Source organism: Nematolebias whitei, chromosome 14 (genome assembly GCF_014905685.2).
Source record: "Nematolebias whitei isolate Nwh7 chromosome 14, NemWhi1, whole genome shotgun sequence".
In the NCBI taxonomy this organism is placed as follows: domain Eukaryota; kingdom Metazoa; phylum Chordata; class Actinopteri; order Cyprinodontiformes; family Rivulidae; genus Nematolebias; species Nematolebias whitei.
The window spans coordinates 26958339-26974659 of NC_056511.1; the positions used below are offsets into that span (position 1 = coordinate 26958339).

The 16321-nt window shown below is 44.2% G+C and overlaps 1 protein-coding gene across 1 annotated transcript in view; it reads right to left on the reverse strand.

Moving 5' to 3' along the window:
• The window catches only part of arhgap32b (Rho GTPase activating protein 32b), a 468773-nt gene that overhangs the window by 211331 nt on the left and 241121 nt on the right, over positions 1-16321 (reverse strand). Inside the window, exons 9-11 of the mRNA XM_037687644.1 lie at positions 10752-10829; positions 9542-9623; positions 1736-1810 (exon numbers count right to left, since the gene is read on the reverse strand). Coding sequence (XP_037543572.1) covers positions 1736-1810; positions 9542-9623; positions 10752-10829 — 235 coding nt within the window. The remainder of the gene's footprint in view (positions 1-1735; positions 1811-9541; positions 9624-10751; positions 10830-16321) is intronic.

A 16321-nucleotide genomic window follows, 5' to 3' on the forward strand; every position in this document is an offset into this window, starting at 1 on the left:
ACCTAACAGGGAGGAAGTCAAACACGGGTGAATATAACAGGAAATTCAACAGATAATATGAAGCTAAGTTCTGAGTAAATTTTTAACAATTAAATACAGATGTGTTCTTTTGAATTGTTGTTAATTTGAATTTTGAACTCAACATTAATTGGGTGACAGATCTTCTCCAACTACTTTGAGAGATGAGATGATTGATGGACTGACTAATTTTGGGGTGGGTTAAATATTAACGTTTACAGTTTATGTACATTATTATGAGGCGTTACGATGATTTTTTCCTTAAAATTAACATGGTTGAACAAGATACATTTGCATGGTACTTAGCTAAATATTACATTTTAATGATTACTTGATGATTTCTTTATTTAATGACTATTTGATGTATGACTATTTCTTTTTCAGATGGACAAAATGGATCAGGCCTGTCCTTGGAGTCAAAAAGAGAAGTTCAGGTTCTACAAAACTGATGAACATCTATTAGATAAGAACGCTTTCTTGCATTAGGACGCCTCCTGCAATTATTAAATCATGTATTTAGAGCTCAGACTTAGACAAATGTTAAGCGAAAGTTCCATTGTGTTACATTGTACCACACCAGGGGGATGCTGAAGTCCTAGGCAGATGTCCAGGGCTGGGCCAGGGGACCTGAGGCAGTCAGGTCACACGCTAGCCGTCAGCTCTGGCATCTTATTTTGACATGAGGCTGCCAGGTCACACGCTATAGCCTGTAGGCATCTCCTGCCAACATATAAGGAGTAGATTATATTCAACCAGAGGAAAAATGATGAATTGCTTGCTTATCTGGCGGTATTGAACTGGGAGTTTTTATATGAAGGAACCCCTTTGGGGACCCTCGCCCAGGGGGAGTTGTTAAAATATTTTTGGACTGGTCCTATGGTTTTGATCTGCTCAGAGACGGGATTATAATGAAATTATGACCCGGTTCTGACTGGGTTAAACTGGGTCAGCATCTCCAAAAAGAGTCTCCCTGGGATTAATATCTGTCATGGAATAGAGTTTAATCTGCTTGCCACATCACCTAGAAAGGCTTTTTGAAGCACCGTCTCATATTTCCCAACACATAAGATCCAATGAGATCACACTTAGTCAAGCCCCCTCATACACTGACAGGTTGAGCTCCCCTTCTGCGAAGGAGGAGTCCAGGACCCTATAAATGAGTAATGACACGGGACATCTGGGCTCTTCTTCCGGGTCTGTGAACGCGTCACAGACGGGAGAGTCCAGCGCTGTAAATTGTAACCTTTTCCTGCCTTTTTTAATATAATTGATAAAACTCAATTTACTTTTCCTTGACTTATTGATAATGAGAGTTGCCACTTTTGAGGGAGGTTCGAGCCGTGGGGAACGACGTGGGCTGGAGGTGGTTTCCGGGTCCGGTGGCCCGCAGGCAGCGCCCGTCCTTAACAGTACCGACAGTTTTCGAGTGGTGGGGGTGCGTTCAGCGTGAGGGTTCAACATGAAGGAAGAGGCTGCCTTTAGCTTTTTAGCTAGTGCACCTGCATTGCCGCTAGTTTAGCGTTAGTTCAGTGATGACAGGTGGGTGGTGGTGGTGGGGGGGGTCGGTAGACGGGGCGCTCGGCTCTGTTAACGGGGCGGGGCGCCCCGCTTGTATAATGGTAGGGGAAACACTGCCTCGCCCAGATTTATCTGCTGTCAGGTACATATCTTAAAGAGTCACACAGAAGTCATTACAGCACACCAAGGGTTGTTCTACCTGAACTTGGGCTGTAGTGGTTTAGCTGGTTGGCCACCCATGCACTATCCTGCATTACACTCTCCGTCTTCAAGTCTGCATGCATTCCCAGATGGATCCACACATGTGGATGGATGGATGGATAGATGGATGGATGGATGGATAGTTGAAGGAATGAGACAATCAGAAGGAGAGAAGAATTTTCAGTTAAAGTACAAAACATCTGTATACTTTACTGTGTACCAAAGCATGCTTTTTAAATACGACTCAGACTGAATGGTACAGGAATGGGGGATCTTTGCATTCAATGGAAAAAGTGCATCCAGATAAGGAAACTTCATAAACTGTTCTCATACTAAATCAACTACAGTATTTTACACTAAAAATGACAACATATACACCGGTATGAATACATGTATTAATATCAAACACAGGCTTTCCACATCTTGATTGTTGTTTTGCGACAATATAATCTCATTGTTAAAAAACGTTGTGTTATAGGACCTTCCTATCATTGCAATCAAACTTGTGGCTGCAGTCAAATCTTTACAAAGAGGTCAAAGCACAGGTCCATATGGATTAAGATAAGATATAACTTTATTGATCCCACAGGAAACTGTTGATTCCCATCTGAATTTAAAAAATAAACTTTTAGAAGCAGCTGGCCCAAATCTTATTAAAGATGTTGACTCCGTTTTTCAATGCAGTCATGCTACCCCAAACCTAAAACAGACTTTTATGTTGCTGCTTTTGAAAATGAGTAAAGACCCATTATATTCCGTTTGCACTGTCCCATCATGATTTAAAAATTACTATTATTTTTTTACATGTAAAATGTTTTTTAAAATCGCTTCCACCGTTCGTCGCAGACCCGTCTCTGTCCGCCTGTCTGCGTGGGTCGGGCCTTCATGATTACGCGTGGCTAGCGTCTTCGAACGGCCTTTGCGAGTCACCAGCTGAGCTCGAAGCTGGGAAGATGAGCCTGCCAGTCCTGTCTCCAGAGGAGAGGATCATGTGAGACCAGCAGAGCTGGTCATAAAAAAAAATATATATATATATTTTAGCGTTGAAGATTAAAAAAATAATAAAATAAACGGTGCCAGCTTCATCATGAAATCCTGTTTTCACTTTAATGACTGTTAACTCAGCTGAAAATCATAAAAAGACACAAAACTATTGGATCTCAGGAATATTTCCCTCAAACATGTTTGAAGAAAAGAGACGACCTTCAGTTCAACTTTATTTTAACCCACAAATGTACAAATCACAAAACAAGAACTTTAAAGCAAAGCTAAAAATAAACTGTATATATGTGAACAAGAAAGAAAACCACACATCTAAAATGAACATTAAAAGTAGACACGAGTGCAAATACATCAAATGATGATGAAAACCTATAAAAATTTTAATGTAGATGTTTTTGTAGAATCTGTTCATCAGAGATTTAATTTATATACATACATATTTATATCTATAAATATATATATATATAAATACATATATATGTATATATATAAATACATATATGTATATAAATACATGTGTGTATATATATACATATATAAATACATATATATATACCATACCATACCAATTTATTTATATAGCACTTAAAACAGCAACAAGGCCAACCAAAGTGCTGTACAAAAGAAATAAACATGTACAGCAGACAGGAAAACATAAAATAGAAATACAGATACAAATAGCAGCAGAAGCTAACTAAAATGGCCAACAGAGTAGAGAACAGACCGGACCAAAACAAATCACACCGTGTTAAAGGCAAGAGAATAGAAGTGGGTCTTCAAGCGAGACTTAAAGACTGAGAGTGTGGGAGCCTGCCGGACACTCAGTGGCAACTCATTCCACAGTCGTGGACCTGCAACAGAGAAAGCCCTGTCACCTCTGAGCTTACGACGGGTTTCTGGGACTGAGAGAAGCATCTGGTCTGCTGACCTCAGAGAGCGCGGTGGGACATAGGGCTGCAGAAGATCAGTGAGATAGGATGGGGCGGAACTGTTCAGTGATTTAAAAACATACATGAGAATTTTGAAATGGATCCGAAGGTGAATGGGTAGCCAGTGCAGGGAGGCCAAAACTGGCGTGATGTGCTCTCTATAGCCTGTACCAGTTAAAAATCGGGCTGCAGCATTTTGGACCAGTTGTAGACGAGCAATGGAGGACTGACTGATTCCAAACAGAAGTGAATTGCAGTAATCAAGCCTAGACGTTATGAAGGCGTGGATCACTGTCTCAAGGTTCTTTTTGGAGAGTATAGGCTTCAGCTTAGACAGCCGTCTCAGCTGAAAAAAACAGGATTTGACCATCATGTTTACGAGACTGTTGAGTTTTAAGGACGGGTCCATTATCACCCCCAGATTAGTGACCTTTTGTTTCTCTAGCGGGGCTAGAGAGAAATGGTCAATGTCATGGTTCATGAGTGAGCCACTGGGATGGAACAGCATGACTTCAGACTTCTTCTCATTGAAGCTTAAGAAGTTTAAAGCCATCCAGTCCCGGATGTCAGCCAGGCAGTCAAGAAGAGGCTGAATAGAGCGTGTGCCTCTGTGCCTCAGGGGGAAGTAAATTTGGCAATCATCGGCGTAGAAATGAAAGGGTATGTCGTGTTTGCGGAAGATAGCACCTAGTCGCAGCAGGTATAAAGAAAAGAGAAGGGGACCGAGGATGGACCCCTGCGGTACCCCCCACTGGAGCGCTGTCGATGCCGAACTAGAATCTTTGATATTGACACAGAAGGTTCTGTCAGATAGGTAGGACCTAAACCATTTAAGGGCTGACCCTGTGATGCCCACCCACTGCTCCAGTCTAGAAATGAGGATCTCGTGGTCGATGGTGTCAAAAGCAGATGTAAGGTCCAATAGGACCAACAGCACAGAATCACCTGCGTCTGTGGAAATGAAAATGTCGTTAAAAACCTTCAGTAGAGCAGTTTCAGTGCTATGGCGAGATTTGAAGCCAGATTGGAATAACTCTAGGATAGCGTGATCCCCCAAAAACTGTTTCAACTGAGACTCCACAATTTTTTCCAGTAGTTTAGAGGTGAATGGGAGTCTGGAGACAGGCCGGAAGTTGGACATGACTGAGGGGTCAAGGTTAGGTTTTTTCAGGAGGGGCTGGACAGCAGCATGTTTAAAAGTCTTTGGCACCACACCTGAGAATAAACTGCTATTCAGAATAGCGAGGATAAAAGGACCCAGGGTAGGAAAAACTTCCTTTAGTAGTCGAGGGGGGACCACATCAAAGGGGGAACCAGATGGTTTCATGCTGCACATTACCTGCTCCAGAGAGGACAGAGAGATGGGCTCAAAGTGGTCAAACACAGCCACACACTGAGATGGGATGGACAGATCATGAGCTGGTGGAGAAATGAGTGCCCGGGTGTTTGCCACTTTTTCTAAAAAGAAATGGAGGAAGTTTTCACACAGCTCAGTTGAGGCTTCCAGAGGTGAAGGCTCACTGAGGTGTAGAACTGAGTTCAGGGTGGAGAAGAGAACTCGGGGTTTGTGGGAGTTGGAGACAATTAAATCAGAGAAGAATTTACATTTGGCAGCTTTAACGGTTTTCTGATAGTGCCGCCAACTCTCCCTTAACATTTGAAAAGACACCTGGAGCCTGTCCTTCCTCCACTTTCGTTCAGCTCTGCGACACTGCCGCCTAACGGCTCGCGTGACGTCATTCAGCCAAGGCTCTGATTTAAGTTTTGTTTTTCTGGTCTTAAGGGGAGCAACACGGTCCAGAACATTTAAACAGGCAGAGTTGAACTGAGAGGTTAGCTCCTCAGTGGTAAGAGACTCGATCCTCTCAGAATTAAAACCTTCATTAAAATGAGCAGCAGTGAAACGGTTAATGGAACGCGTACGTGCAGGAACGCGCGTCTTAGCAGTAGGACAAGGGGGGGTGAGGTCAAACAATACAGGCATGTGATCTGAAAAAACATTGTCACCGATTTTCAAATTAGAAACAGAGACATCGCGTGTTAAAACGAGGTCCAGCGTGTGACCATGTTCCTGGGTGGGGCCGCTCACCTGCTGAGCTAAGCCAAAAGAGTCCAGTAAATCTAGAAAGTCCTTCACTAAGGGCTTCTCCTGACAACACACATGCAAATTAAAGTCACCAATAAACAAAAAGTGAGTGTATCTCTGTGTGATATCAGCCAAAAAGTCAGAGAATTCATTTATGAAGTCCTTAGAACGAGGTGGGCGGTAGATGAGTGCACACAGGACCGGAGGAGAGTGTCCAAGTTCAAAGGCGCTCAGCTCGAAGCTGGCGCGGGACACCGGGATGGACAACTGTTTACAGGCAAAGTTTGCTTTAAAAACTGTTAATAATCCCCCCCCGCGCTGACCTGATGGCCGCGGGGCATTGAAACACAGACAGTCCGGGGGTAGTAATTCCACCAAGGCGCTGGACTCACCATGATAAATCCAAGATTCCGTGACGAACAGAAAATCCAACTCCTCATCTTTAAAAAAGTCATTGAGGATAAACGTCTTGTTGGAAACAGACCTTGCGTTGATTAAACACATCCTGATATTGTCCAACACAGGCACAGCCGCGGATGGAGACGCGCGCGCCAGCGGGCGCAGGTTATGAAGAACAGCTCCTCCTGGTCTGCTGGTGCGGCGCACAGGTAAACAACTCCAGGTGTTTCCATGGACTGAGTGCGCGGGCAGCTGGCCAGCAGCCGGGCCCCGGGAGCACCACGGGTCAGAGAGGAGATGATCAGATCCAGAGCGAGTCCTGAAAGAATAATCCACTCTTTGCCTCAGTTTCACCAAAATCCCTGCACGCTTCCCACGACGTCTGCGACGTTTCCTCCATGGAGAAAGGCCAGGGTCACCCAGAAGGAACGCAGGAATCTCAGATAGGACCGGTGGGGGAGAGTGCTGGCCGCTGTTCAAAAACTACGCAGGAATTTCAGCAAAAGTACGGAGCTCCAAAAGTGCCCGACGATCATACTGAAAATATGACTCGGCACACTGCACAAACCATTGTAAAAATAACAAAAATATTTGTTTGTTATTTGTAATAATGTTTTTAGTATTTTACCTTGTTTTACAGCACCCTGATTTACTGTTTTATAACACTACTCTTATTTTAACTGCATTTTTACTGTAGTTTATTGTTATTTCTGTGTATTGTTATTGTTGTCTGTACTTTATATGTTCTGTCTGGAACAGGTCTCTCTTGTAAATGAGTCCCCGTGGCTCTATGAGGCTAGCCTGTATAAATAAAGGTTGAATGAAATAAGTGTATGTGTGTGTGTCCAATTAGGCCCTCTGACCCCAGCACCAGGGGCAGAACTGCACTTCCTGATTTCTGCTACAGCTAACGTGAGGTCTATTATTTCAACATAAACAGGTGTGGTATCCACAGAAACCTGGGAATTTTGGCTAAAAGCTCATAAATCAATTTCTACACAAACTTAACACCCAAACTCTAAAACATTCACTTTAAGACCTTTATAAGTAATGTGGTAAGTAATGTGGCAATATGCTTCAGGGTCGTTGTTCATTTAGAATAACCATTTGGGCCCAAGCTTCAAATTCCTGACTGCAGTAATGTTTCCACATGTTCATTCCTCATTATGTATTCTGTGAAATGCAGCTGAACACCCCTACAACACGATGCTACCACCTCCATGCTTCACATTTAGGCATGTGTTCTCAGCTCTGTGAGTTTCCCCGTTTTCTTCCGATGTAACCACAGTCACTGTGGACTAACAGTTCAATGTTAGTTTCATCACACCCCAAGATATTTCACACACTGTAAACTGAGCTACTGTTTTTTAATCTGTGACCCTATGTTTTAAATGCCTTTTTATTAATACTTCAGTTATTATTATTAGTGTATTGTACGTATATATATATTTCCCTTTAATTTTACTCATTGATTGTTGTTGTTGTTAAGCACTTTGATAACAGGTTCTGTTTTAAATGTGCTCTATAAATAAAGTTGACTTGACTTGACATGACATGTCTGCAGTGCAGACATTAAGCTTTTTGTCCATGTGCACGTTTGCAAACTGTAATCTGAATTTTAATGTTGATTTGTTGGTCCAGGACTTGTTGACAAGCTTCAGCAGCAACAAGGTCTTTAGATTTAGTCTTGGAACTGATATGCACATTTCATCCTACAACACCTTCTTGAGCAGCCTGACAGCAGGACACTGTGTCTCTACTTGTGTATCATTATTTGAACAGATAAATGTGGTACTTTCAGGCGTCTGGAAACTATTCCCAATGATGAACTAGTCGGAGAGGTCCACAAGTCTCTTCCTAATAATCTAGTTGTCTTTCTCATTTTCTCCATGTTATCAAAACAAAAAAGCAGTGTGTTTGAAGTGTATCTTAAATGCATCCACAGTGTCAATCTCAAACTTTATGGATGTTTTTAACTACCATGGCTGAGAATGTTAACTGCCCATGAACCATGTGTTTTCGTTAGCAGAGAGTTCTTTTCTCACTCAGAGAGAGCTGAATGAGGAGCTGATTTGATCCTGCATGTGCAGCTGGCAGTCTGAGGTCTGTCTGTGAGCTGAGAGAGCTGATAAACTTAAAAAAACAAGCCTGATATGCTGCCCGTGACAAAGTCTCATGACTGGGCTCCATGCATGTAGAACTTCTGTACATCTGTGTAACCTGTTGTGAAATCTACCTTCGCTGGTTAAAAATCATCCTGTGCCCTTGAGTGTGGCTTTTTTAAGATGAATAGAGGATATTTTTATCCAACATTGCCAGCTAAACAACTAACAGCTTCCAAAGCATATTTGTCGATTCCTACGAATATTTGGGTATCTTGGTCAATTCACATCTCTCTTTTAAGCTTCACGTGGAAAACCTAGTAAGGAAACTGAAAGTTAAACTGGGTTTCTTTTTCAGAAATAGACCCTGTCTAACTCTGAACGCTAGGAAACGCTTTGTAACTGACTTTCATTCCCTCCATTGATTAAGGTGATATTATTTACATGAACGCTCCTACAAGCACCCTGCAGATGTTGGATGCTGTCTATCATGGTGCACTAAGATTCATAACTGGCTGTGAGTACCATACCCACCACTGCACTCAGTATTCACTGGTTAACTGGTCATCATTAACTTCATGCAGACTCTCTCACTGGTACATTTTCACCTTCAAATCACTTCTTGGTCTGCTGCATTTATACATCTCCTCCTACATGTCTCTGCATGAGTGCAGCTACAGCGTGCGCTCTCAGGACATTATTACATGCAGTGTTCCCTCAGTGAGGACCGAACTAAGCAAAAGAGCCTTCTCCTACTCCGCTCCTGTTCCCTGAAATATCGTGCAAAAAGATCTGAAGCTCTCGACCTTGACCTCTCTAAGTGGCTTTAAACATCTGTTAAGTTCAAAAGTTTAAGTTCCTGGCAAAAACCAACGCAGACATGTTCCTGTTTTTAGTTTTCTACATCCCTTGACAACCTAGCTGTTTGTTTGCTACTTTTCCTTTTAATTACCATTTTATTTTAATTAGTTAAAAAAATAAAATAAAATAATTTGTATGCATCCTTTATGATTGCCTATTGTTGTCGTTGTTGTCTACTGTTGTCATCATTCTTTGTTAAAATCAGGTCTCTCTTGTAAATGAGGCCCTGAGGCTCAATGGGACTAACCTGTATAAATAAAGAATGAATGAATATCATCATACAAGCTTTCCTAAATGGCTTAAAGGCACAATGATCTTGGTGTATGTAAACTTGTGATGTGTACATACAGATGAAATGTTTAAGGGTGTGAATACTTTTCACAACACTGTAACTCCTTTGATATGACTGAGAGGACAAGCAGTACCTGGTTTGAGTACGGAGTTGCTCATGGACTGTGGCACTTTATCATTGATGAGCTCCACACACTCACTGGGAAAGAAGCCGACCTGCGAGGAAAATAAAATCATTGTAAAGTCACCTTCTTTATTTTACACTATTACACTTTGTCTTACTAATAGTTTTAATCTATCTCCTTGAATATGTACAGATGGCAGAACTGTTCTAGTGTTTTTAATGATACAAAACAATAGAATACATTTGGTTTTTCTGTTTTGATACAAAGAACATACGGTACTGTTATTTTGTTGAAAATGTTCAAACCATCAGTTTTATATGGGCCCATGTCTAACTATAATTAAAGACAGATGAGTATTTTTATTTCCATTGGAAAGTGCAGCAATTACTTATTTAAAATGTATTTTATTTAAAATTGTCATACATTATCAGGTTTGTTTGGGCTTCATTTACTAAATTATAACTCCAAAATGAGAGCTGGGATCATTACTTTTCTCTCTTTTTCAGACTCTGAGATAACAAAATGAATAAATACTGAATGTGCGTTTATGTTGATTTCTATCAGTGTGTACTGTTTAGCAGCACAACTGGACTCAGTAAAGGAAATTGGTGTAGACAAGCATCATATTTATTAAGTCAACAAAGTTCAAGCTCAATCATCCAGGTACCAAATCCAATAATTGTCAATCGGGTCATCTGGACAGTTTCTTTTTTATAGAGACGTTTTGCCCTCTATCCGGAGAAGTCGACGAGGGACAGGACGGCCCCCAGAAACCTCCTTAAGTGGACCACTGGTTGGTCCACTTGAGTTTACTGCTTGGTGGGGAAACAGTTCACTGGAACTCCTCTGACTGATGAAGCCCTCCGGATAGAGGGCGAAATGCCTCTATAAAAAAGAAACTGTCAAGATGACCTGACTGAGAATTACTGGATATTTATTAAGTCTTACTTTAAAACAATGTTTGTGTTCAGGGCAGAACAGTGGTGAAGTGGTTACAGTTAGTTATCTTTACAGACCAGATTATATATAAAATAAATACAATACATTAAGATCAACTCCACAGAGCTCAGTGTCAGAGCAAACGTATAAATCTCCGCTGCAGCTGTGATTGTAACAACTGTGTTTAAATTCTTCTATTCTGTGACTGACAACATATTTACATCCAGATGTAGACACGGCGAGACAAAATGTTTCTGCATCTGCAGAGGTGTGGGATTACCTGGAAGCCATTTTTGCCTCTCCACCAGGTGGTGTCCTCTTTAGGGGGCATGTCAATCACAGACACGATGTCTCCGACCTGCAGAAACACATCAAAGAGAAATTTAAAGGCTCTGTGCAGACACAGAATCTGTCCCAGAAAACAACACAGCTGCTGTCAGTCAGTGTTAACTAGTGTTTCTACAACCAAACACTGTGTTTCCCTAACCACTAGGTTAGGGGGTGTCCTGCCCCACCCCCTTGAAAGTCAAGTTAATTTTATTTTCTGTATAGTACCAGATACCAGAAATCATTTAAGGTCACCTTTCCATTAGAAAAACATTTTAAATAAACAGACTAAAGAACATTAAGTTATTTATCTTATTCAGACAACAGTATGTCATTTCTGTCTCTACAAGGTCTTATAAGTTCTCCAAATACCCCAGACTGCAGCCTGCAGAACGGGTGGAGCCAAACATGGGTGGAGCCAAATGTTTGACCCAACCCCAATTCACTATATGACTCTGCCCACAATTATCCTCTGGGATTAGTTTTGGGTCCACAACTATTTTCCTCCATATAAATGATAAATAGACAGAAAAACTAAAATTACTGAAAGTAGAAATGATAGAGGCTTTTACATTGTTGATTATTTAACAAGCAGACTGCTCGTGGATGGCTGGATGGATGGATGGATTGGATGGATGAATTATGGATGGATTGGATGGATGATGAATGGATTGGATGGATGATGGATAGATGGATGATGGATGGATTGGATGGACGGATGGGTTACTCAGATGACAGAAAATCAGGATTTTATTGAGACAAATACATCCTGGACAATCTAGCAAGTAATCTGTACTGGGGTAGAGTCCAGGATGTATTCCTGTATAAATATTTTAATTTGTGCAGAGCATAATGAGTCCAACTTGATAGTTCATTTGAATTTTTCATACCATTCAAATGGTTTTATTTTGAAAAAAGACTGCAACAGAGTGGGCCATGCACTCTGTTTACACTTGTTGTAAGGGTCCCACTGCCTGCAGCCTGCCTTGCTGATGGCCGCTGATTACCAACACCTGGCGGCCATCAGCCTGATGAGCCTCTCCATCTACAAAAGGCTGCAGCCCAGTGTGACTCATCACTGGAGCATATCACCTCTCATGGTATAGTACTGTTGAGCTAGATATGTCTAGGTGAAAATAATTTGTTCACCTGTGTTCTCTTTTCCAGTTTCCTGGTTCCTCGTGTTTTTGGATTCTCCTCGTGACCTGATCTGGATCCCTCGGCCTGTCAGGTATTCCTCGTGCCATTTTTGCCTCCAGTTGCCAGCCTTCCTCGCTCCCTTGGACCCTCATTGGATTCACCTCTGCTGCTCTCTCCCTGGACTGAAGGACCAGCTCCCCTCCTTCGAGTTTGGACTGTAAGGACAAGAACCTCCTTCAAACAACCACTCAGGTCTTCCCCTCTGGACCAACATTAACCTGTCGTCCCTCTTTCCAGGAGTTGCTGAACCAGTGTGTGAATATCCACTGTAAATAATAAACACTGTTCTTTTTGTACTTCCCCTGTGTCTGCCTCGTTCTGGGTCTCAAACTATCTGGGTTCCCTGCGTAATCGTAACAGAAATGCTCCAGCCAAAAAAGACCCAGAATGAGACCAAGAGCGAGCAGACAACCCCCGGTACCCCGGAGGAACGGATCGACGGGTTGGACAAAGTTCTACATCAAGTGCTGACACACCAAACCACAGTCCAGTCCAACCTTCAGGAGCTCGGAGGTATGATTTATTCCATTAAACGTCAACTGCAAGCTTCTGCCTCCTCAGCTCCAGTTGTTCCGCCAGCCCCCGTGGCTCCTGGTCCAACTCCTCCTGTTCAACAAATATTCATTAAACCTTCTGAGTTCTTCACCGGAGACCCTGACCAATGTGGCGGCTTCTTGCTGCAGTGCAGACTCGCCTTCGAGGGGGCTCCCTCTCAGTTCTCCTCGGACACGGCCAAGATCACCTTTTTCGTAAGTCAGCTCAAAGGTAATGCTCTCCGGTGGGCTCACTCGTTTCTTCTGAGCCATGATAATCCCCCTGCTACCTATGAACTATTTCGTAGGATTTTTGATTGCCCCCTGCAGACGTCGAACGCCGCCAAGCGTTTGTTGAATTTACGACAGGGCTGTCGTAACACTTCGGAGTTTGCCCTGGAGTTTCGGATCCTTGCTGCCCAAACAGGATGGGACGAGCCTGCCCTCCAAGGTATTTTCCTAAACGCATTATCTGATTTTCTCAAAGACCAGATGGCTACGCGAGACGAGCCAGAGACTTTCGACAAGTTAATAGACCTTGCCATCTCCATCGATGACCGTTTCCGGGAAAGGAGGAGAGAGGCAAACTACAATTCCCATCGACCCCCAACTTCCGGGTTTCCGACTTCTCCAGGTGAGCCCAAATCTGTACCTTTGTACTACATTTCCCAGAATCCTCCCACTTCCGGGTTCACGACCCCTTGCCACGAGTCCGCTTCACCCAAGCATTCCCCCTTGAACTACAACTCCCAGTCTTCCATGCTTCCTGGTTTCAACCAATCATCTTCTTTTCCTCCACGGGATCGCTCCCCCGAGCCCATGCAGGTGGAGCGCGCACGGCTGACTCCTGCAGAGAGATAGCGGCGTGTATCCGCCCGTCTCTGCATTTATTGTGGTAACCCCGGTCATTTTCTGCCCCACTGTCCGTTTCGGGGAAATGAGAACTTCCACCAGTAAAGCGGGAGTTACTGGTGGGAACGTCTGCGTTAACCTCCCCATTCAAACTATTACTTCCCATGGTCATTCAGACACCTGACCATCGCTTTTCGTTTTCTGCTCTCATCGACTCGGGTGCTGAACAAAACCTGATCAGCGCTGATTTAGTTAGAGAACATTCTTTGCCCACTCATGAGATTCCTCCGATTTCTGTCGCCAGCCTAACCGGAGACACTTTGACTCGTATAAACCTGAAGACTACCGATTTGCATGTCATAATCTCAGGAAATCATCACGAGATGACCGATTTCTTCGTGTTTAATTCTCGTACGCCCCAAATAAATTTAGGTTTCCCCTGGCTCCGAAACCATAACCCAGTTATTAATTGGGAGCGCGACTGCGTTGACAAATGGAGCGACAAGTGTCTCAGTAACTGTCTTCGCTCCGCCATTAAAGAGTTCCCTCGGAACACGCCTCCTCTAGAGGAGATCGACCTCACCTCTGTTCCTGCTGAATACCGCGACCTAGTGGCAGTCTTTAGCAAGCAACGCGCCTTGTCTCTTCCTCCTCATCATCCCTATGACTGCTCGATTGACTTATTACCTGGTGCCCCCTTGCCGTCAAGTAGACTTTATAAGCTTTCTGGTCCCGAAAGGGAGTCTATGTCCAATTATATTAATGAATCCCTTGCCTCAGGTATTATTAGACCCTCGACCTCCCCTTTGGGAGCCGGTTTCTTTTTCGGTTCTAAAAAGGATAAAACTCTCAGGCCGTGTATTGATTACCGCGGATTAGACAACATAACTGTTAAAAATAAGTATCCGCTCCCCCTCATTGACTCGCTGCAGGAACAATTACAGTTGGCTTCTTGCTTCACTAAACTCGACTTAAGAAATGCTTACCATCTCGTGCGTATTAAGGAGGGCGACGAGTGGAAAACAGCATTTTGCATTCCTTTGGGTCATTTTGAATATTTAGTTATGCCTTTTGGGTTGACCAATGCCCCCGCGGTTTTTCAGGCGCTCGTCAATGGCGTCCTGCGCGACCTTATTGGTAATTTTGTTTTCGTCTACCTCGACGATATCCTTATCTTTTCTCGCGACCCCTCTCAGCACACGGCTCACGTCCGCACGATTCTTTAGCGGCTGCTGGAGAATCAGTTGTTCGTTAAGGCGGAGAAGTGTGAGTTTAATACCTCCACCGTCTCATTCTTAGGTTTTATTTTTGAGGGCGGACGTTGTCGAACCGACCCCGAGAAGACCAGGGCGGTAGTCGACTGGCTGACCCCCGAGTCCAGGAAACAGTTACAACGTTTCCTGGGCTTCGCAAATTTCTACAGGCGATTTATTAAAAACTATAGTCGTGTTGCCGCCCCTCTGTCTCAGCTCACTTCCACCGCCCGAGCCTTTCACTGGACCCCAGAGGCCGAGGCCGCCTTCAAGAAACTCAAGTCTCTCTTTTCCTCCGCACCCATCCTCTGCCACCCAGACCCTACGCACCAGCTCATTCTGGAGGTGGACGCCTCCAACACTGGGGTAGGGACAGTCCTTTCCCAGCGATCATCCTCGGACAATAAGGTTTATCCCTGCACCTTCTTTTCTCGACGTCTCTCCCAAACGTAGCGCAATTACGACGTGGGCAACCGCGAGCTGTTGGCAGTCAAGCTCGCATTAGAGGAATGGCGGCACTGGTTGGAAGGCACTGAGACCCCTTTTTTGATTTGGACGGACCATAAGAATTTGACCTATCTTAGGAACGCCAAGCATCAGGCCCGTTGGTCGCTTTTTTTTTAATAGATTCAATTTTGTCCTAACTTTCCACCCAGGCTCAAAGAACGTCAAGCCTGATGCCCTGTCCAGGCAGTTTGCCCCTCCTGACTCGCCTGAGAGCTCCAATAACATTGTTCCCTCCACCTGTATTGTCGGCCCCCTCTCCTGGCCCATCACCGCTACCGTCCAGGAGGCCCTCCTCTCCGAACCCGATCCTGGTGGTGGTCCCCCCGGTACCCTCTTTGTCCCTTCCAGCGTGCGGTCTGACGTACTCCAGTGGCTTCACTCGAACAAGCTTTCTTTCCATCCTGGAGTCAACCGCATGCTCGCCCTCACAAAGACTCATTTCTGGTGGCCCTCCATGTCCAGAGACATTAAGGACTTTGTTTCGGCCTGTCCCGTCTGTGCCAGAAACAAGTCTGGTACACAACCTCCGGCTGGCCCTCTGCTTCCCCTCCCGACCCCTAGTCGCCCCTGGTCCCACATCGCCCTCGATTTTGTGACCGGTCTTCCCCCATCTGACGGCAACACCACCATCCTCACGGTCGTTGACCGTTTCTCCAAGGCCTCTCACTTTGTTCCCCTCCCTAAGCTCCCCTCTGCCCTTGAAACCGCTCACTTTCTTACCCTCCATGTTTTCAGGCTCCACGGGATTCCTTCGGACATCGTCTCCAACCGAGGCCCGCAGTTATTCTCCCAGGTCTGGCACTCCTTCTGCAAGTCGCTCGGGGCGTCCGTTAGCCTTACCTCCGGCTACCATCCTCAGGCTAACGGGCAAGCTGAGCGCTGCAATCAGGAGTTGGAGTCCACCCTGCGTTGCCTGGTCGAGTCCAATCCATCGTCCTGGAGCCAACACTTGATTTGGGTGGTGATATAGGAATGATTATTTTGATGCTTTTATGTCAATTAATACTTATACTCACTTTTGATGCAGCTTATCTGCCCAAAGTCAGGCCTGTGCTGCAGATGTGTTTTGGAGTAATTAAAGTCCTCTGGGGGATGCTCTAACCAGAAGACCTGGCCCATCTTAAAGGTTACGGTGACCCAGGTTTTGAAGGACATGTTTTTATGAAGCCATCGCTCTG